Source organism: Oryctolagus cuniculus, chromosome 9, assembly GCF_964237555.1.
Source record: "Oryctolagus cuniculus chromosome 9, mOryCun1.1, whole genome shotgun sequence".
NCBI lineage: Eukaryota > Metazoa > Chordata > Mammalia > Lagomorpha > Leporidae > Oryctolagus > Oryctolagus cuniculus.
The window spans coordinates 78,804,561-78,826,095 of NC_091440.1; the positions used below are offsets into that span (position 1 = coordinate 78,804,561).

The window sequence follows — 21,535 nt, forward strand, 5'->3', positions numbered from 1 at the left end:
ATTACACATCAAAATTAGAAGAGCAGAGAGCAGGCACATATTTCATGTTTTTTTTTTTTTTTTTTAATGAGACTGCCATTTTATTGATCAAATCTGGGTTGACTCCAGTTAAGCTTACCGTACAGTAATCTAGAGGAGGAGGGGTGGGAGTAAATAAGAAATAGTTGAAATCAACCTGAGAAAAGGCTTCAGTTTTGATGATGATTAAAAGGGCCACAGAAGGCATAGAATCACATAATAATAATTGATTTATAGCTTGTGCTTTAAATAAAGTATCAACAGACATGGTGCTCCTCAAGGGGACATTACAAGGGCCTCTTCACTTAAGTGCCCTTGAACTCTTAACACCTGGAACTAATAATATTCACATAACTCTGATCATAACACCAACAATTTTACTGAAAGTTGAAAATTTTAATGATCAGTTATGATAAACTTAATACTGAGCTCAAAGAAATTAGCAAGGTTATGTTGCTAATTGTCAACTTCATGTGTGTATTAACTTCTTGCTTAATAACCACTAAGCTCATTCAGCTGGATAAATGTAGTTCTCAACCTCTAAAGTGCCTATGTGATAATTTACATTTGGCATATTTTATTGCCTAGCCCTCAAAAATCTTTCTTAATCCAAAAGCCAGCTGTACTTAATTTTTAAGATTTATGTTAAGACTCAAAAGACATAAAAATCCTATTTATGGAATGTCTCATTCTCTACATCTGTATGGTATCTTCATCCACAGAATGTTGACTACAATTTGGTAACTACTGAATAATGATAATAGAAAAGCATCTCACCTGGAAGAAAGCCATTCCTAACACTGTCCACAAAGAAATATTATACTTTGTACCTTCCAGATAAATCATTTGAATCAAAATTTTAGGGTTTATATCATCTTGAGAAGTGGATAAAATAGAATAAAGTATTCTTGGGGATAACCGTCTAAAGTTGAAGGGAGGGCCGGCGCCGTGGCTCACTGGGCTAATCCTCCACCTGCAGCGTTGGTACCCTGGGTTCTAGTACTGGTCGGGGTGCCGGATTCTGTCCCGGTTGCCCCTCTTCCAGGCCAGCTCTCTGCTATGGCCCGGGAGTGCAGTAGAGGATGGCCCAAGTGCTTGGGCCCTGCACCCCATGGGAGACCAGGATAAGTACCTGGCTCCTGCCATCGGCTCAGCGCTGTGCGCCGACTGCAGTGCGCCGGCTGCAGTGCGCCGGCTGCGGCGGCCATTGGAGGGTGAACCAACGCCAAAGGAAGACCTTTCTCTCTGTCTCTCTCTCTCACTGTCCACTCTGCCTGTCAAAAAGGGTTGCGGGTTGGAGGGACGTTATGGGGGGGAAGCCATTGTAATCCATATTCTGTACTTTGGAAATTTATATTCATTAAATAAAAGTTAAAAAAAAAGAAAGATATAAAAAATAAATAAATATATAAATAAATAAATAAAAAACTTGAAGGGAAACTGTTATTGACAGACACATCACCCTTTTCATGGAAGATTTTTCATGACATTTCAGTGTTCTAAGAATAAATCAGGAAAGATACCTGACTCAACTTTGTATTCAGACAATTAACCCCATGTTAATGATTGGTCTTCTTTTTTGAGAGGCTTCAGAGCCTCCATCTTCTTGGGTTTCTGCCTGTGTGGGTATTAAAAATGCTTACAAGGAACACTATATTTTTACATATTTCTATAATATCTTCATATCAAACACAAATTCTGTGGGTTTTCACAGGTTTCATATTATATAGTATATTTATGGCGTTTGGAGTTTACTATTATCATGTGAAGTACTAAATTTCAAAAAGAGGAATAAAGGTTTTTAGCCCACCAAAATAAACTGCTCCAATGCATTTTTACCTACGGAAATTGGTTAAAGCAAATAAATATAGTTTCCTTTAAGGTCCTTTTACTTACAATGAATGTATTCAAAGATTTATTTTTTCACAAGATGTTGAACAAAAGTTGCATTTTTTCTCAGTTTGTGAAACCAGGCTCTGGAATATACTGTATAGTGAGGATTGTTAAGTCCTTTTAGTTTTGTAATTAATTTTTCTGAGTACTGAATGTTAACCTTTTTTTTCCTTTAGTGCCCCAATGTCCTCATTTTTACCTCCTAGATGCCTAAATAGTCGCTTACAAAAGTACAGAAGAGAAAGTTACCAGAGTTAATAATTTATGTTTGAAGAATTTAATCACGAATACTTATAGAGTGAATATAGAGAAAATTAACAACAGTGATGTAATGTAATGAAAACATAATATAAAATAAAGCTATATTAAAACATCATTGCAAAAAATCAACTTTGCTACTTTTATAACCTTGAGTGTACCAAAAATGTAAAAGTGCTTTTTAAAAGTAGCAATCTGCATATTATAATATCTATTTCCTTCTTTTCCTTTTAATAATCTGACAATAATACAAACACCATGAAAATAGAATATAAATTATAATGAATACTAATTTCTTAGTATTGTTTGCTAGAAAAAAGAATTGGTAGAATGGTTCTGTAATAAGGCCTATCTGGGTCATATTTATTCCATCACATAGTTAATTCCTAAAGCTGAAACAATCATTACATTTTGATGTTCATCTGTTTTATTGAACTACCCACAGGGAGATTTATGGGAATGCTATCATGTCAAGGTCGCAGGATTAAGTGAACAGTGATGACAGTAAACAAGCCATTTCTCTATATTCCAGAGGGTCTAACTCAGTTACTTAAAATGCCATAAACATAAATAGTCCTCTCTCTCTACAATGTATCCATGACAGATGACTTCAAAATACAACACTCTAGGGCAATGGCACTTTCCAGCTAAACAGGCAACTCTTTTTCTTAATAAATGACACTATTCTACTTGTGAATACAAACATTAATAAATGCTTCATAATATAATGCATACAATTTCAGTGTGCATACAATATAGAGTAATATCACTATAAATTAATTTACTCATTTCATTTATAAACAAAGATATATGCAAATATACAAAAGTATATTTGTAGAGAAAATTGCTGGAACTCAAATTCTGAAATCTTTTAACATGCTTTTTCATTGTTTTCAAAAATGTAGCTAAATTGCACATATTATTTCAGGTTTCCTATAGTTTGGTAAATGAATATTTTAATTAACAACCAAATAAAGGACAACAGCTCTGAGAACATTATTTTAAATTCAGTCAAATGTTGTAAATGATCAAAAATTTTAAATTGCATGATATTTGTAAGCAAAGGGAAAATTTCATTGAAGTAGAAAACTAAAAATCTCATTTTTTGTTTTAAATCTAGGTTAACTAGTTTTCTGGGGCTGAGAAAGCAATTTACTATTTGTGACATTTGTTATTTTAAATATGGATATTGATTTTCCCTATTATTATCATTTGCATGTTTTATATAATTCTAAATGTATGTATCATGCTTGTCACAAAGTGTCTTACTTCTGGAGACTTATTAAAATAATTATCCCAATTCCCCTGCCCACAATCTATATATTTTAGGGAAAAAGCAGCAGAAGTAATACTGGCAATCAATTGGGTCACAGGGGTTTCAGATGGATCACCTCGCATCCAAATAACTGACATTTCTGGTCCTGACCTGTACACGCACTATTGATCTTCATCACCCAGGTCTTTCAAATCATTGCTCATATCAATGTGATTTGTATTAACATCTTATCAGGAAAAATGAGTTTTGACAGGCTTTTAAAGTCTATAATGTACTTTCTACTCCTTTTCATTTGCACCTGCATAACATTTTGTTTTAAGGGAAATGAACTTTGGGTTTCCTTTATAATTCTTGGAGAATCAGGCAAGACCACTTCTTCTCATTTAGGGTTCTTCCCTATCAACCTGCCAGGCTGTTCCTCTTATTAACTGAAGGTTGTTGTGCTGTGGCAGTTAAAACCACTGCATGCAACACCAACATCCTATATGGGTACAGGTTCGAATCCCGGTTGCTCCACATCTGATCCAACTCCCTGCTAATGTGCCTGAGAAAGAAGCAGAAGACGGCCCAAGTGCTTGGGCCCTCTCACCCATGTGGATGATCTGGATGAAGCTCTGGGCTCCTGGCTTCAGTCTCGCCCAGCCTGGCCACTACAGCCAATTTGGGAGTCAACCATATCAGAATTATCTTGGGTAACTCAAACTACTTGCCAAATGTAAGATTCTGTCCTTTTGGTTTCTTGACCTCTTAAATGCCATGATCTATTCCCCTCCACTTAATCACTTTCATGATCACCTTCTGGATTTATCTAGGCGGGCACATTCAACCTAGCAATTAAGAAACCAGATAGGATGCCTGTGTTCCATACTGCAATATCTGGGTTCAAGTCTGGGCTCTATGTATCAGCTATAGCTTCCTGTTAATGTAGACGCTAGGAGGCAATGGTGATGGCTCAAGTTTCTGGGTCTGTGCCACCCACGTGGGAAACTTGGATCAAGTTCCCAGCATCTAGATTTGACCTGGCCTTCTTTGGGCTGTTGTGAACATTTGGGGAGTGAAAAAGTAAGTGGGAATTCTCTTTTTCTCTAAATGTTTATTTTTGTCTTTCTTCTCTGTCTCTCTGCCTCTCAAAGTATATAAAAATTTAAACAAATTTTTTTTAAAAAAGTTCAGTGAAAATGGAATTAGAAAATAAGCTTATTTTTACATAGAAAATTTAAAATCTACACATAGGTTTTTAATAATATGCACTTAATGAACTTTTTGAGGACCCCTTTTTATGCATGCATTTGGAAATTTTCTGCAACAAAATAAATTGATCATTTAATTCCATTTTATACAAATTTTGAAGTACACTCATATTTTTGAAATCTTAAATTTACACATGGTACAATTTTCCATTCTTCCAGCACACTGATACTTGTTTTCTTGACCCCTTTATTTTTTGCCCATCAACTCCTTCTTTGCTTATCTTCCTTAGCTATCGTATACTAACTATACTTTCTACCACTTCAGCCATTTTCTTACTTGTATCTTACTACCTTTGCTTCCTTTGCCTTGGTGAATACACATAGTAAAACACATCCTGGGAAGAATTTATCTTTTATCAATTTTCAGGGCCTGGAGGAAGACAGAAAACACTCTAGATATATCGCTGGCCAGAATGCCGATGGAGATTAGTGTATGTGGGTCATATGGGGAAAGGCAGGGCTGAAGGAAAGAAGCAAATCAGGAATGTTTTCCTGGATGCCCTTTACTGTGAGAATCAAAGAGAAAAAATTTGTTGGGAGTAAAAAAAAAAAAAGTTCTGGAGATGTCTGAGAAATGATTTGTCATATGGAATTATATTTTCAAATCCCTTGTAGGCATTTCCACTAGAACATGCCACAGCCACAGCCAATCAATGCAATTACCTATCTCTACCAGTTCCTTCTGTGTTTTTCAATTCCAAGAACAACACTACCATTTACCTAGTGAATGATGGCAGCAACTTGGGCAAGAGCCTTAATCCTTCCCTATCTATTTAATCAGTAATTCATAATGATTCTACCTAACTTTAGATTTATGTTTTCTTCCCATTAGAGCAATAAAATTAGCAAGCTCAGAACATGGTGAGTTGCAAGTCAAAGGTTCAAATAACCACAAAAGAAAAATGGTTTAATGGTTATGGTACCTTTGAATATGACAGATGTCTTAGGATGAGTGCTCAAAGGGTTGGGTTAAGGAATCCAAATAGATCAGAAACATAGGAAAAGTTCCAGTGCCACCACTGACAACCATTCCAGCACAAGAAGATGTTGAATCTACAAGACATGAGATTCTCTCTGTCTTCCCAGCAGATGTGGCTGAACTGTCCTAGGAGAGGATGATATGGAGGTCTTTTGGGCACTGAGGAGACTGAAGTAACCGTGTTCTAGGTAGTTTATACCAAGGCTGGGAAGGCATCTAAGAAGGGTTTCCTAAATCTGATGGGGCACATTACTCCCGATGATATGGCAGGAATATATATGACTACACACTACCTGCTATGGTTCCTTGCCTCAATATAGAAACTAATATCTCCTTTTGGCAGAAAGAGACCTAACTTCAAGCACAGATCAAGCATCTCTTTAGAGCTCAGACTGAAATGGGGATTCTAGGTCTTATCCTAGTGAAATTATTAGAATCTCTGCCTAATCTTGGAGTGTGTGTTGGTCCTATAAACAATTGAGATTGGATTTTCCAGCAGCCACGTGAAAGAGAATGTGACAAAATTAAAATGGATTTAAAAATATATCAGCAAGAACGACATTGCAGTTTGTTCCTGTCAGAAAAGACTACTGTTTTTTCTTCAAATGTTTGAAGAAAAGGGAAACAGGCATGGAGGCAGGGGATTAAAGTAAATATGACAGAATATTACAACAGAGAAGTTATTTCAAAAGTATATAATTTTTACCTCACAGTTCTACTTAATCATTGCTACTTTATATTTCAGTGCTAATTTATGTCCTTTTAAGTAACTATTTTGTGTTTATAACGGGTATCTTTTGTTACTTATAATAAAACCAGAACTCTTGTTTTAGAAGTGTGGAACTGAGGCTAGTGTTATGTTATAATGGGTAAAATTGCTGCCTGTACTACCAGCATCCCATATAGATCCTGATTCATGTCCCAGCTGCTCTATTTTCGATCCTGCTCTCTGCTAATGGCCTGGGAAGGGCAGCGGAAGATGGTCCAAGTGCTTGGACCCTGGACACCCATGTGGAACATCTGGAAGAAGCGCTTGGCTCCTGGCTTCAGCACAGCCCAGTATTGAATGTTGCTTCTATCTGGATAGTAAACCAGTAGATAGAAGCTCTCTCTCTCTTTCTCTCCCTCTCTCTGTAACTCTTTCAAATAAATCAATAAATCTTTAAAAGAAAGAAGAGTGGAAGATTAAGTTGAAATTAAATAAAAGTCTTCTCTGAACCCCTTATCATTTACAGAGTTCTCATTAAATTATAATACAGCACCCTATACAGCACTCCATAATAATTAAAATTATGGACTATGATACATATGTTTATTATCTAAGTAGGTTTCTTTGTGATTTTTTTTTTGGCTGGGTAAGGAAGTTATCTTAGAACTTAGTTTTACTGAGGTCACAGTGAGCTGTTAACCTGGAAAACATCAATATACTTGGTAACACAATTGTAACATTTATATTCATTGTACAGCATGCTCCTAATTACAATCTTGAACATTTTTATCTATTCCAAAAAAATTTGTCTTATCTCCCTAAATCATCATCATCATCATCATCATCATCTTAATGGCAGAATGGTACATATACTTTAGGATATGTCTATTACATATGAAAGTATTTCAAAACTATATAACACCAACCTAGACTTCTCAACCAGACTCTATCAGTTTCACATTTCTTATCTAAGAAAGGGGAAAATATTATATCTGCATTACAGGATTGTTAGGATGAAAATAAGATATTCGATGTGAAGTATCAGCATAGTTAAGTGCCAATATATAGATGGGCTCAATAATTGTGAATTTCTACCAATGTTTAATCAAACAATAAAATTTCAATGATAGTGCTTTCCCGAAAAACAATAAAAATTGAGATCAAAAAAAGCAGACACACACACAGGCCTCTGAAAGTTAAGGTCCTATTAAAATCTGTTGATTTTACTTTAGGTTATTATGGCTTATGTAGTTTAAAGCAAACAGGAATATGAGTATGAATCAAAAAACTAAAATAAATGACAAAACATATACACGATGAGCCCTATTTAGCAGCACTGAATCTTGAACTGCATACTTTATTACTTCTCAAATTACAGTCTTCCTTCAAGGCAGCAAAAAAGGTCAATTATATTAGCTCAAAAGCTGAAGTATATTAGAGCCGAGAGCATCACTGAGTCAAAAAATAGTTATTATTATTATTTTTTTTTGACAGGCAGAGTGGACAGAGAGAGAGAGAGACAGAGACAGAGAGAAAGGTCTTCCTTTTGCCGTTGGTTCACCCTCCAATGGCCGCCGCAGCCGGCGCGCTGCGGCCAGCACATTGCGCTTATCTGAAGCCAGGAGCCAGGTGCTTCTCCTGGTCTCCCATGGGGTGCAGGGCCCAAGCACTTGGGCCATCCTCCACTGCACTCCCTTGCCACAGCAGAGAGCTGGCCTGGAAGAGGGGCAACCGGGACAGAATCTGGCGCCCTGACCGGGACTAGAACCCAGTGTGCTGGCACTGCTAGGCGGAGGATTAGCCTATTGAGCCGCGGTGCTGGCCAAGATAGTTATAGAGTGGATTTTTGTGTTAAAAATCAAGACTTAAATTCTTTCAGATTTAATATTAATTTAATAACAGGGAAATAAAAATATTTAGTATTCAATCTCTATAGTTAGGAAGTTATAAGTCTATTGAGGGAGACCACATGGCTATAAAACAATGATATATCATAGGTCATTTCAATAAAGGTAATAACAACAAAATATAAGGAATTGGGGTTAGAAAATATAGCTAAGTAAGGGAATATTACAGAAAGAGGAGACCTTTTGAACTTGGCTATAAATAGGGTGGGGCATACTTTTCTATTTGCCTAAGTATATGTCATCATATTGTAGCCAGGGCAAGCTTTTTAAAACATAAATCAGGTTGCATTATTCTTCTGTTTATAACTCTTCATTGCTTTTTATGACACTTAGGATAAATCAGAAATGCTTGACATGATATAAAAGACTATTATATGGTTCACATGTCATTTTCTAGCTGCATTTCAAGCCACTATCTCCATTGTTCACTAAGCTCCTTTCTGTTTACTAATTTTTAAGGTGAGAGTCTTTGTAACATTTCTCTGTTGAATGGTTTACAATCTGGTGATCCCTGATTCTTCTTTTCAGCTCTTAGTCTAAACAGAGTATGTTGAAAGAAGCCTACCCTAATTGTCCAATCTAAAATAAATCTCCTCTTTTATACATACTCCTTCAAATATCTTGTACTTTTCTTTCCTAGTATTTGTCACAGTTTGTATTTATATTTTTCATGTCTATGTTTATTTATCTATCAGTAGTCTCTTCTACTAGAATACAGACTTCAGTAGGATAGAGAGCAAGTCTGCTCACTGCTATGCTAGCACAAGTAGGAGTTCAAGAGTTATCTGCTGATGAAGAAAATCGATGAATTATAGCTACATATTGCTAGTTAAAGGATAATTAAATGGCATAGAAATTCTTTTAAAATTTTTTTTGAGAGGAGTGGACCTAGTTAAAAATATACAAATACTGACTGGACATCTATTATGTACCAGACATTATGTTATGCATTTTCACAAAACACTTTATTTCGCCATTTATCTTTTTCATTTATTTATTTTTTATTTGACAGGTAGAGTTGTAGACAGAGAGGACAGAATTGGTTCAGGGACAACAGAGGATAGTTGGTTCACTCCCTGAATGGCCGCCTCGGCTGGCGCTACACCCATCCAAAGCCAAGAGCTAGGTGACTCTCCCTGGTCTCTCATGTGGGTGCAGGGGCCCAAGCGCTTGGGCCATCCTCCATTGCCCTCCTGGGCCACAGCAGAGAGCTGGAATGGAAGAGGAGCAACCGGGACTAGAACCCAGTGCCCATATGGGATGCCAGCGCTGCAGGCAGAGGATTAACCAAGTGAGCCATGGCGCCGGCCCCTATTATGCCATTTAAATAGGAACTATTCAACCCTTTTCCTAGATGAGTAAATTTGATCATCAGAGTAATGAAGTCATTTGTTCAAGACTGCATAGCTAATAAACCATACATTTAAGAAAGAGATTTCAATAATAATCATTAAGTTATTTTTATCAAAGATTATTTTTATCAAGATTAGTTTTAATGTTATCTTGGTGGTGCAGGAGGTTAATCTACTGCTTACCATGCTGGCCAACCATACCAGAGTGCTGGTTCCAGTCCTGGCTGCTCTGTTTCTAATCTAGCTTCCTGCTAATGCGCTTGGCAAAGTAGTAGATAATGGCTCAAGTACTTGATCCCCTGCCACTCATGTGGGCAATCCATGATGGAGTTCCTGGCTTTGGCCTGTCCCAGCCCTGGCTGTTGTGGGCACTGGGGGAGTGAACCAGTAGAGGGCAGCTGTCTCCCAATCTACCTATCATTCTGCCTTTTCTAATAAATAAATATATACTCAAAATATATGAACACATTGTATCAAAGAGATATCTACACCACCATGTTTATATCAGCACCATTCACAATAGCCAAAATATGGAATGAATCAAGGTGTCCATCATCAGATGAATGGATAAAGAAAATGTGATACATACATACACACACACACACACACACTAATGGAATATTTTTCAGACACAAAAAGAATAAAATTCTGTCATTTGCAGCAAAATGGATGGAACTGATGGATATCATGTTAAGTGAAATAAAAGACAAATACCATAAATTCAGTCTGAAAACAAAATGGTGATTACTGCAGGCTGGGAGCATTGGTAGGGATAGAGGGAGTTTGGATTAAAAAATACAGGAAGATGAGTGTGGCTTACAAACACACTAAGATGAGATGTTAACAATAGGGGAATCTGGGTGTGAGGCATATGGCAACTCTTTGTACTACTTTACAAATTTTGTTTTATAAATTTAAAGCTATTCTGAGTTAAACATCTTTAAAATGATATAATTTTAACTTAAATGCAAACATAATAACATTTTGTTAAATCTATCTTATACTTATTATCCAAGGATACATAATCAAACACTATCCTGGTCATATTCTAGATGAACTGCTTTAACCAACAGATTTATTTCTGGCAAAATTCTTAGTAGTGTTCTGTCTATATTTAAGCAACCCTCAAACTTTGACACACAGAGGTTTAATAAAAACTTTAATAGGTTTTGTTTTCTTCAATAAAATGAGTAAATAAAAATGAAGAACATAAAACAATCTAAATAGAAATTTCCTACTTCAATACTAGTTTTTGAGAAAGAAAACTTCATTTGCAGAGGAAAAAAATCAATTTTATGCCCACAAAACTTTAGTAAAACATTTGTAATTCAAAGCAACCAATTTTGATTTTATTTTTTATAATATCATAAATACTTCAATTTGAGATGAAAATTTCTCCTAAGTCTGAATAAAAAAACTACAGAAGAAAACATAAAAAGAACATACTCCACAGTAAATGCTTATATTATTGCTTATATCTTAGAAAATTTAAGAATAATACAAATTTAACAAGTAGAAAGAGTTGGCCCTGAAAGATGAAAAGAGTCACTTCTTATACTTAACATTCATGATAGTTATGACATAATAGTCTAGAATATTTGCCTAAAAATTTTTGTATTATTTTTTGTATTACTATAAGTTAGAAATAACTTCCATTGGATCTACTATAAAACATTCAGATTTTACTCCAAGTCATTCTCATGAAGACTGTAACCATTACATTTAAAATTTTTTATATTTTATATCAAATTTTATAAAGTTTTAAACTTATACTCACAGTTTTACTTCTGAATATAATTAACCTATGAGTTATTATTTGTTTCTAATTTATTACAACTCACCTATGAGAAACTGCTCCCCAAGCACCGTGTTTATTTGTGAGAATGTTGAGAATCTTCTGTTTCAGCTGATTTGCTGTTACATGATCTCGGTGTTTAGCAGCACTGATGAGATGGTCACACATCTTTTCCTCCTCTCTCCTATCAGCAGCATACTGGGCACACTGCGACTACAAAGAAATACAAACAATGCATAATAATGAATTTAATGATGAACTTTTTTTTCTTAGTGTGTATAATAATGGTATCTAGCCTTAAAGAGTAATAGTAATAATGCAATTTTCAAAACTGAGACATTTTAATTTCCTGATAATCTAGTCTAAAGAATACATAGTCACCTTTCAAACTGGTAAAAGTGCTCTTTAAAAAGTACATGTACAATTATTTGGATAACGTTAAGTAAAGTAATGAAGTACTTTTATGATTCCTACCAATTCTGGAAATTTGACTTTAATGTATTCCAAAAAAGTAATTATAAAAACACAAATGGTTCACTAAATATGTAAATCTACTTATATTAACCAATGTCTCATTTAAAATAAGAGGTATGTTTCTGACAAGTACATACAAAACAAAAACATTTAATTTAGTCTTCCATTACGTGAATGGCAATGTGGCATAGAAGAAAAAGAGAAGAAAAAGTGGTCATTTATGAATTTAAAAGACCCAGATTTTAATTCATACTTTCTTTTTTTGGAAAGGTAGAGTTATAGAGAGAAAGAGAGACAAAGAGAGAGAAATATTTAGATATTTAGATAGATAGATAGATAGATAGGGAGAGATATTCCATCCGCTGGTTAACTCCCCAAATGGCTGCAATGGCTGGGGCTGGAGCAGGCTGAAGCTAGGAGCATGGGGCCTCTTTTGGGTCTCCCACATGGGTGCAGGGGTCCAAGCACTTGGGCCATCTTCCACTGCTTTCCTATGCTCATTGGCAAGGAGCTGGATCAGATGTGGAGCAGCTGAGTCTCAAACCAGAGCCCATATGTGATGTCGGCATCACAAGCAAAGACTAAACCTGCTAGGCTATAAGGCTGGCCCCCAATTCATACTTTATGTAAGCTCCATTTTCTTCATTGTTCTCAGTTTCATAAATGTAAAATGAGGATCCTAGACAAGGTTTTCTTGATGATACCTCCCAACTCTAAAATTCAATGTGTTCAAAGGATCTCATGAGAATACTCCCTGATTCTTGTTTTCTCTTTCTCAATGACAGCCAGTTTGTCATGTTAGCTAACTGTACTCACGCTCTCTGGTGTTAGCAACACAACTAATCAGTGCATCTCTTCACGTATCAAAAAGGGTCATTATGAACACGAAAAGGACATGTCTAATTTTTTTACAAAAGGATTTGTTTGTTTATTTGAAAGGCAAAGTGACAAAGAGAGAAAGGGGTTGTTGGAGAGAGCTTTTCCATCTGCTGGTTCAATCCCAGTCTGGTCTGGGCCAGGCCAAGACCAGGAGCCAGGAACTCCATCCTGGTCTCCCACATGGGTGGCAGGATTCCAGGTAGTTGGGGCATCTTCTGCTTCCTTCCAAGGCACAGTAGCAGGAGCTGGACTGGAAGTGGAACAGATAGGACTGGAACCTGCACTCTGATATGGGACACTGGTATCACAAGTGGCTATCCTGCTGTGCCACAATGCTGGCTCCTCATCTCCTTTATCTTAAGTTGGGGGTCTTTTTGTATGTATAGTAATTTCTATGCAGATTGGCCTGACTGTAAACTTTTACATGCGCAAGTTTGTTATATAAGTCATATAAATAGAAGAAAAAGTCTCATACATTTAAGAAAATACATATTACTCATTCTCATTCACCACTACAATAAAAAATCTATTTTATCTATTTTATGGAAGGCATTTGACTGTATTTCCTCTATCTCTTGATATATATATTACTGCTACAAGTCTTCTTGTCTGGAGAAGTAACCCTACAGTAATCTAAGAAGGATTAATTCATTTTCCAATTAATCTTTTTGTACAGGGAATCACCAATTAGTACAATGATCTGCCTCAGTAATGAGGTTAATATTTCATTAGCTCATTGGAGAGTAAAATTAAATTTTCATTTTTCTTCTTTAACAATTAGTTAGCTAAAAAAACCTTAATTGTGAAGTATCCATTTCAAATTAAATATACCTTTTCCCTTAATTACAGGTTTATGTATAGGAGAGAGAAATTCATCAAAAAGTCTTAGTAAGGGACTGGTGGTGTAGCTTAGTGGGTAAAGTCACTGCCTGCAATAGAAGCATCCTGTATGGGAGCTGGTTTGTGTCCTGGATGCTCCACTTCTGATGCAGCTCTCAGTTAATGGCATGGGAAAAGCAGCAGAGGATGGCCCAAGTGTTTGGGCCCCTGATACCCACATGGGAGACGCAGATAAGCTGCTGACTTTGGCCTGGCCTACCATTGGCTGTTGTGGCCATCTGGGCAGTAAACCAGTAGGCTGAAGATCTCTCTCTCTCTCTCTCTCTCTCTCTCTCTCTGTTTCCCTCTGTCTCTGCAACTCTGACTTTCAAAATAAATAAAATAAATCTTTTTTATTTTAAAAGAAGTCAGTAAAATGTCATGACTTGTGTGAAATCTTTTACAATTTAAAAGTGATGTGTAACTTGGGAAGAAATTTTTCTTATTACCCTCTGTCCTGAAAGAGAAGGAGGAAGATGAGGGGAAGGAGAAACCTGGACCCCTTTACTACCTTATTAAACTGCCGCCTCACAATGAAAAAAATAAAAAAAGTGATGTGTTTGGTAAACCACACACACACACACACACACATCATCATCATCATCATCAATGTATTTACTAATACTTGTCTAGCTCTATCTTAAAAAGAACAAATGTAATTATTTGGGCCAAACATGTACAACCATAAGTATTTACTCTTACAGTTTGATTTACATTAATATTATATATTTTGTATATTTAATCTAAAACACACTAAGTCTTTATGTTCACTTGAAAATATCTTCCCTAGCTGTACATCTACAATGGGAGTATTTTCATCCCATGGGTAGTAAAATTGGTGTCAGGGTGGTTGTGAAAAAAAATTCCTTTTTTAATATATAAAGCACAGATGTATGTACTCTAGGCAAACAGCTGTGCAGCAATGGAGGTGGTATTAAAATTTCATTGAGGTTGGGGAAAAATTAGGAAAAAAGTGTTGAAAAGACTCCTTGAAGGTGCAACGACAACAAGGAAGTTGAGAAACATTGTCATTGGTTAATTAGGACTTAAAACTTACACTTGATATCCGGCTGTTTGAAAACACATTTTAAATATTTTCACATGACAAATCTTGATCTGCTTATATCTCCACAAAATATCCTGATTTTCTGAGTGGAAATATCATTGTCTCAAAATTGATTCTGCAGGGAATTCAGTTAAGATCCTAAATCTTATTGACTAACAGAAGTTGAAAGTTAATTGAATATTCTTATTTTGTTGAGTTCTGACATTTCTTATACTCAAATATATTTTTCAAAGGACAGATAGCTCAATTTTTTCTTGTCATCCAAATTACTGCAATATATTCTGATTAATATCCAATGTTTTTTGTTGTTAGCAAATCAAAACTTCACTTTGATAAACCGTCAATTGTCACTATATATTTATCAGTTACTATTTCAAAATAAGGTTTCTGCCATTACACAAGGCAAATGTCTGCTGTCTCCTCTGACCAAATGAAGCAGAGGTTACGTGCATGAGAGCCACAACAGCTATTTCCATCCCATGCTTTTTAGCAAGCAAGGTCAGAGATCACTAAACCTAGTCCATCAACTTCTGTGACTCAGAGAGCTGCTTTACTGAGATAAAAACCTCATCAAAACTGGAATTCTGGGCTCTGATTTTGGTCACACCTCACTTGTTAGCTTGTGGCATCAGGAGAATAAACTGGTAGTTACTACTTCCATGCCCACCAAGATTCCAACCTAAGCCAAACACCAGGGCATCCTAATATTTCTTAAATGTTATTTATCTTGTAAATTAAATGGATTGAAATACATGAATAACTTCTATATGTAAAACATTGAAATTAGAATATTTGTTGAATTCTATGTGGGTTTGCTCATAAAACTCTATGATGTACACTTTTGAGTAGTGTATAAACCTCTGCTAGCTTAAAAATCACTAAAGTCATTATATTATAAAATTTTATTTGACTTTACTTTTTTTTTTTAAAGATTATTTGAGGGCCGGCATCCCAGCTCACTAGGCTAATCCTCTGCCTGTGGCACCAGTACTCCAGGTTCTAGTCATGGCTAGGGCGCCCGATTCTGTCCCAGTTGCTCCTCTTCCAGTCCAGCTCTCTGCTGTGGCCTGGGAAGGCAGTGGAGGATGGCCCAAGTGCTTGGGCCCTGCACCCGCATGGGAGACCAGGAGGAAGCACCTGGCTCCTGGCTTCATGATCAGCGCAGCGGCCATTTGGGGAGTAAACCAATGGAAAGAAGACCTTTCTCTCTCTCTCTCTCTCTCTCACTGTCTAACTCTTTATTTATTTGAAAGTCAGAGTTACACAGAGAGGAGAGGCAGAGAGGCAGAGAGGCAGAGAGGCAGAGAGGCAGAGAGGCAGAGAGAGAGAGAGAGGTTTCCATCTGAGGGTTCACGCTCCAATTGGCCACAATGGCTGGAGCTGTGCTGATCCGAAGCCAGGAGCCATTTACTTCTTCCGGGTCTCCCACGTGGGTGCAGGGGCCCAAGGACTTGGGCCATCTTCTACTGCTTTCCCAGGCCATAGAAGAGAGAGGGATTGGAAGTGAAAGTGGAGCAGCTGAGTCTCATTCTATATGTGTGTATGACGCACATACAGAATGCCAGTGCTTAAGGCCAGCCCCCAACTTTACTCTTAAAGACAGAACTACTTCTTCAGCCTACCAAGTGGTTAAGCACAGGGCAGGAGGGCTTGCTTCATGTTTTAAATGAGATAGAAATAAACTAAAACTCTGCCATTTTACCAAATCTTTTAAAAAGAGAACCTGAAATGACTTTGATGAGATGTTTTTCTTTAAAAACAAATTCCTATGTAAGGTTACAGATGGGTGATTGCTGGCTTGTAACATACAGCTTAATTTATTCCTCAAACCTTACCTCAAACTCTGCATGTTTATGTACATCTTCAGCTCTTTGTCTGTTCAAAATAAACTCAGCTTCATTTGCCACACGAACTATATGATCCTTCATAGCATGACACAGTAATCTAAAAAGAGAAACAGCGTTGGAATTATTAATAGCATGTTTAGCCCGATTCAGGTAACTGTATAAAGATAGCTGACTCAACAAAATCAAGGACTTTTGTTGGAGTGTTTTAAAATTGTTAACTAACAGAATTCACTGTCTTGGAAATAAATTTACATACATAAGCTGGATGACTACATGTTCGGAAATCCATCATTTGAATTCTTATTTTAATTAATATAGATAATGGGACTAAGTGGCATCTAAAATTTCTTTAATTGTTGACCTTCCAAATTCTAAAATGAACTAGAGTAAAACACAGTTTCCAGAAAAACAACATAGCCATAAAGCTAACACTTTTAAAATTCAATGTTATTTACCTGAGGATTCAAAATGTTATAAAAATGTATAATAAGATAAACAGTGAGACGCCTCTAACAATATCCTCTATTCACCTAATTTGCAGCAACAATAGGTGCTCACTCCGATTAGTTTTTGGAGACTTTTAAAATATCCAAAAATATAAATATATTCACTCCTCTACTTTCTAAGATTAATATATTACACAGATTTTTATACATGTAGTTTTTCTCCTTTAGCAACGTATCTTGGATATTTTTTCACATGTACACACAAGGAGCTGCTTTACATTTGTTTTATAAAATGTGGCAAAAGTGATTTCCCAAAATGGCTGAAATAAAATGCTCTTCTGCAGTGGGGACTTTTTCCCATCAAAACAAGGATTCTTTGCTCACTTAGATCTGGGCCAGACCAGTGACTTCCTGTAAGCAACAGAACATAGCAGAACGGTTGCTGTCTGAGTACTGAGGGTAGGGCACTGCTGCTTTGCTGAGACAAGCCTACATCACATGGAGACTCTCAAAAAAGGGTAAGACAGGGAGTTAGGCCCCTAGGTCTAGGTGAGTTTTCAGGCCAAAGTCAATCTCCCAGGTAACTGCAGACCCAGGCAATTCCACATGGAGTAAAAGAACTGCTTCTCTGAGCCCGGGCAAGGAGAATCAGGTGAGAACAATATGATTGTTGATTTAAGCCACATGATGATCATGATGATGACAATGAGTATAACAGCTAACACAACCAAGTGATTTATGAAGAGCTATATAATAAACCAGGTAATTGTCACATAGTTAATTCCCTCAAGAGTCTTCAAAGCATATATTATTGTTTTCATTAAAAATATATTTGACAGGCAGAGAGAGATACAGGAAGAGAGAGAAGTGGACAGAGAGAAAGAAAGTGAGTGCTCCCATCTGTGAGTTTACGCCCCAAATGTCTGCAACTTTGTGTACGGGGTGGGGGTGCTGAAAAGGGGAGACGAGATGTCACAGCCAGAAGTCAGGAACTCAGTCCAGGTCTTCCACGTGGGTGTCAAGGGCCCAGTTACTACAGCCATCACCACTGCTTCCTTGGGTGTGAATCAGCAGGAAGTTGGATTTAGGAGCTAGAACCAAGAGTTGAACTCACACCAAGGCCGGCGCCGCGGCTCACTAGGCTAATCCTCCGCCTTGCGGCGCTGGCACACCGGGTTCTAGTCCCGGTCGGGGCGCCGGATTCTGTCCTGGTTGCCCCTCTTCCAGGCCAGCTCTCTGCTGTGGCCCGGGAGTGCAGTGGAGGACGGCCCAAGTCCTTGGGCCATGCACCCCATGGGAGACCAGGAGAAGCACCTGGCTCTTGGAGGGTGAACCAACGGCAAAGGAAGACCTTTCTCTCTGTCTCTCTCTCTCACTGTCTACTCTGCCTGTCCAAAAAAAAAAAAAAAACAAAAAAAACTCACACCAAGGTGGATGACACAGGCATCATAACAGGCACTTTACTTCTAGGCCAAACACCTGCCCCATTTTCATTTTTTATCATAAGAAATCAGGGTTCAGGAAAAGTATCTTGTCCTGGATCATAACTTTTTTAATACTTCTCATAATTTTGTATTTTGCATTATATCTTCACTAACTAATATGTTTTCAAGTATAACTTTTATATTGTGTGCACTTCTGCCATTCACCTTTGCATGGCAATCTAATTCTTTTTATTCTTCAACTGAAACAAATATTAGGCCCTTTTGTATCTTCTTAAATATATGTATATGAGTATATACAAATATAAACATATATGTGTTATACAACAAATATTATTTTATGTTAAAAATCAAGAGATATTTGGAAAGTTAACCTCATATCCTTCTGAGTTTTCCTTAAAAGGCAAGCTTATGAAGTAGTTTCAGATCATTTATGTCCATTTTTAAATTCAGTTCTAATTTTTACTTTTATTCGTTGTCCATTTTTTCCCTTTGAGATTTTAATCAAGATACTAATTTTCAATATTATCATTTTTATCCACTGCTCATTTTTTTCTTGTTCCAGGTGTGATAAATTTCAAACAGAATGGGGTAGAATGAAATTTGTTTTAATTTTTATATGTAGAAATTACACCTTATATTAATTCCTGCTATATTCTCTACTACAGTATAACTACCTTTGCAAACATGTCTTCTTCAATGATAAACATGTTAAGCAAAAGGAAAAAATAGTATATATCCTTATATTTCTAGATTACTTTTTAAATACAATTTTAAAAAGCTGTATTTGTCTTTCAGGTAAGTCTTACTGTCCTGAATTTATTTGTTCACTCCAATGTATTAATGTTGAATTACACAGCACTAAAATTTTAGTATTTTTCCAGCAAAGTATTTGCAATGTCTACGTGGCATCTTCCACAAAAACTGACAGGTGAATGGCTCTTTTATTTCAGGATAGTAATGTCAGTTCTGGGCAGGAGTGAACTCAAGACAGTTCTCAGTAGAGATCTTTCCACAATCCATGTCTGCCTCTGACACAGATTTAATTACTCCATGATGCGATTTGGATTAAATATCCACCCTGTCACTCTAGGACCAGTGGGAATGGCTCTGGCCATATGACGGAGGCTCCATTAAAACCTTGCACAGCAGCAGGAAAGGTGGTGATATTTCCAAGCAGCATGTGGCAGTAATTTCTCCAATCACTGGAGAGGAAAATAGGAACATTTCAATGGGAATGTTGTGCAGTTTTGAGACCAAAAGTTAACCAAAATGTAAATTATGAAATGAACACGAAGGGTAGAGAAATCAACACTTGGGGAAAACGGTTCAAATTCCTCTGCCAATGGTGTGGAAGGGCAAACACTCATACAGCCAGCCTGTCTTAGTCACTGAGAGGGTTGGGGAAAATAAAAGAGGCAAACAATGCCATAATGTAAACTCATACTATTGACTTTTGATGAAATTACTGGCCTACATTTTTTAGATAGGCTTGAAAAGAGAGATGTGAGATATTGGAGGATTCAATTCAATGTTTTTGTTCATGTATGCTGAAGACTTTCTAAAGAAAGACAGGAAGAAATCTAATATGTGCAAATTAGTGCAGATTATGAAACTTAAATAGATTAACAGGAGACACAGCAGGAAGGGAAAGGCTCATGGTCTGCCTGGTTAATAGGCATCATTCCCAGGAGCAAAGCCTGGGACTGGCAAAATAAAGAGACAAGGGGTGGGGGTGGGGTGGGTGGGGGTGGTGTTAGGCTCTATATAAGGAATGACTCTTGGCTGAGAAATTGTGTCAATTATCTGTAAGTCTGTCTTCCTATCTCTTGCATTTAGGAGTTACACATCAACTAATCTATGTTGTTTTATTTACCCTAAGGAGAAGGTATCTTCCTGACTCTCACCTTCATTCTGGGTGACCACATGAAAAACTACTCGTGACAGTAGCTCAAGATTCCTTGACCTTTTTAATTCCAGTGATCTTGAATTCCATCTTACTTCAGGAAATACCTCTATTGGCTGTAAGTGACAGCACTTTTCATCTTTAAGCTTCAAGAGCCTACTCTTTGATCACACCCTCCTACCCTTCCAACTTTCTCCCTTTCACTAATCTGACCACCTGCACCAAGATAAATAAACTGTTGACTTCTTCTAACCTTAAGTTCTTCCATTCCTTTGTTTTTCTACTAGTCTTCCTTTCTTTGCAATAATCTACTTCCCCCAACATTCTGTGATCCCTCTATCCCACGCTTAACCCCTCTCTTGCCAACACTTTCACTCAATTCCATACCTGTTTTACTGGCTCTGAAAATATGTAACCTTCAGTTAAGACATTGGTCCCTCACTCCTAAATTTGGACTGTTAAGGAAACTCACAAAACCAAATGACATCGGTGATGAACTATGTATTTCTTTTTCATAGTAAACTTGTTTTTACTCAGATTTTGAAAGGAAGTATGTATGTCTTTACTATCATAACCTCATTCACTTGAAAAATAAATATATTTGAAAAAAATGTGCATATATAACTCTCCATAACTATTAACTTAGTCTCTTTTTTTTTCTTTTTTCCTTAACATTTTATTTATTTATTTGAGAGGCAGAGTTAGAGACAGTGAGAGAGGGGGAGAGAGAGAGAGGTCTTCCTTCCATTGGTTCACTCCCCAAATGGCTGCAATGGCCAGAGATGCACCGATCCGAAGCCAGGAGCCAGGAGCTTCTTCCTGGTCTTCCACATGGGTGCAGGGGCCCAAGGACTTGGGGCATCTTCTACTGCCTTCCCAGGCCACAGCAGAGGGCTGGATTGGGAGAGGAGCAGCCTGGACTAGAACCGGTGCCCATATGGGATGCTGGCGCCGCAGGTGGAGGATTAACCCACTTTGCCACAGCGCCGGCCCCAACTGTTGTCTCAATTTCCTCTTCCTCCTGTCCTCTGTGGATTTTCTTACTGTGGGTATTTTAAATGAAATCACATAATACATAGCCTTCTGTGTGCTGTTTTTCACACAGCATAATATCTTCCATGTACTTCTGTGTTTTAGCAAGAATCAGTACGTCATTTTT

The 21,535-nt window shown here is 37.0% G+C and overlaps 1 protein-coding gene across 10 annotated transcripts in view; it reads right to left on the bottom strand.

Moving 5' to 3' along the window:
• NBEA (neurobeachin) overlaps nucleotides 1-21,535 on the bottom strand; it is a 726,466-nt gene that overhangs the window by 304,561 nt on the left and 400,370 nt on the right. For all 10 annotated transcript variants that reach the window (XM_070049020.1, XM_070049018.1, XM_051831739.2 and 7 more), the window contains 2 exons: nucleotides 16,571-16,679; nucleotides 11,484-11,650 (listed from right to left, as the gene is read on the bottom strand). In XM_070049020.1, coding sequence (XP_069905121.1) covers nucleotides 11,484-11,650; nucleotides 16,571-16,679 — 276 coding nt within the window. The remainder of the gene's footprint in view (nucleotides 1-11,483; nucleotides 11,651-16,570; nucleotides 16,680-21,535) is intronic.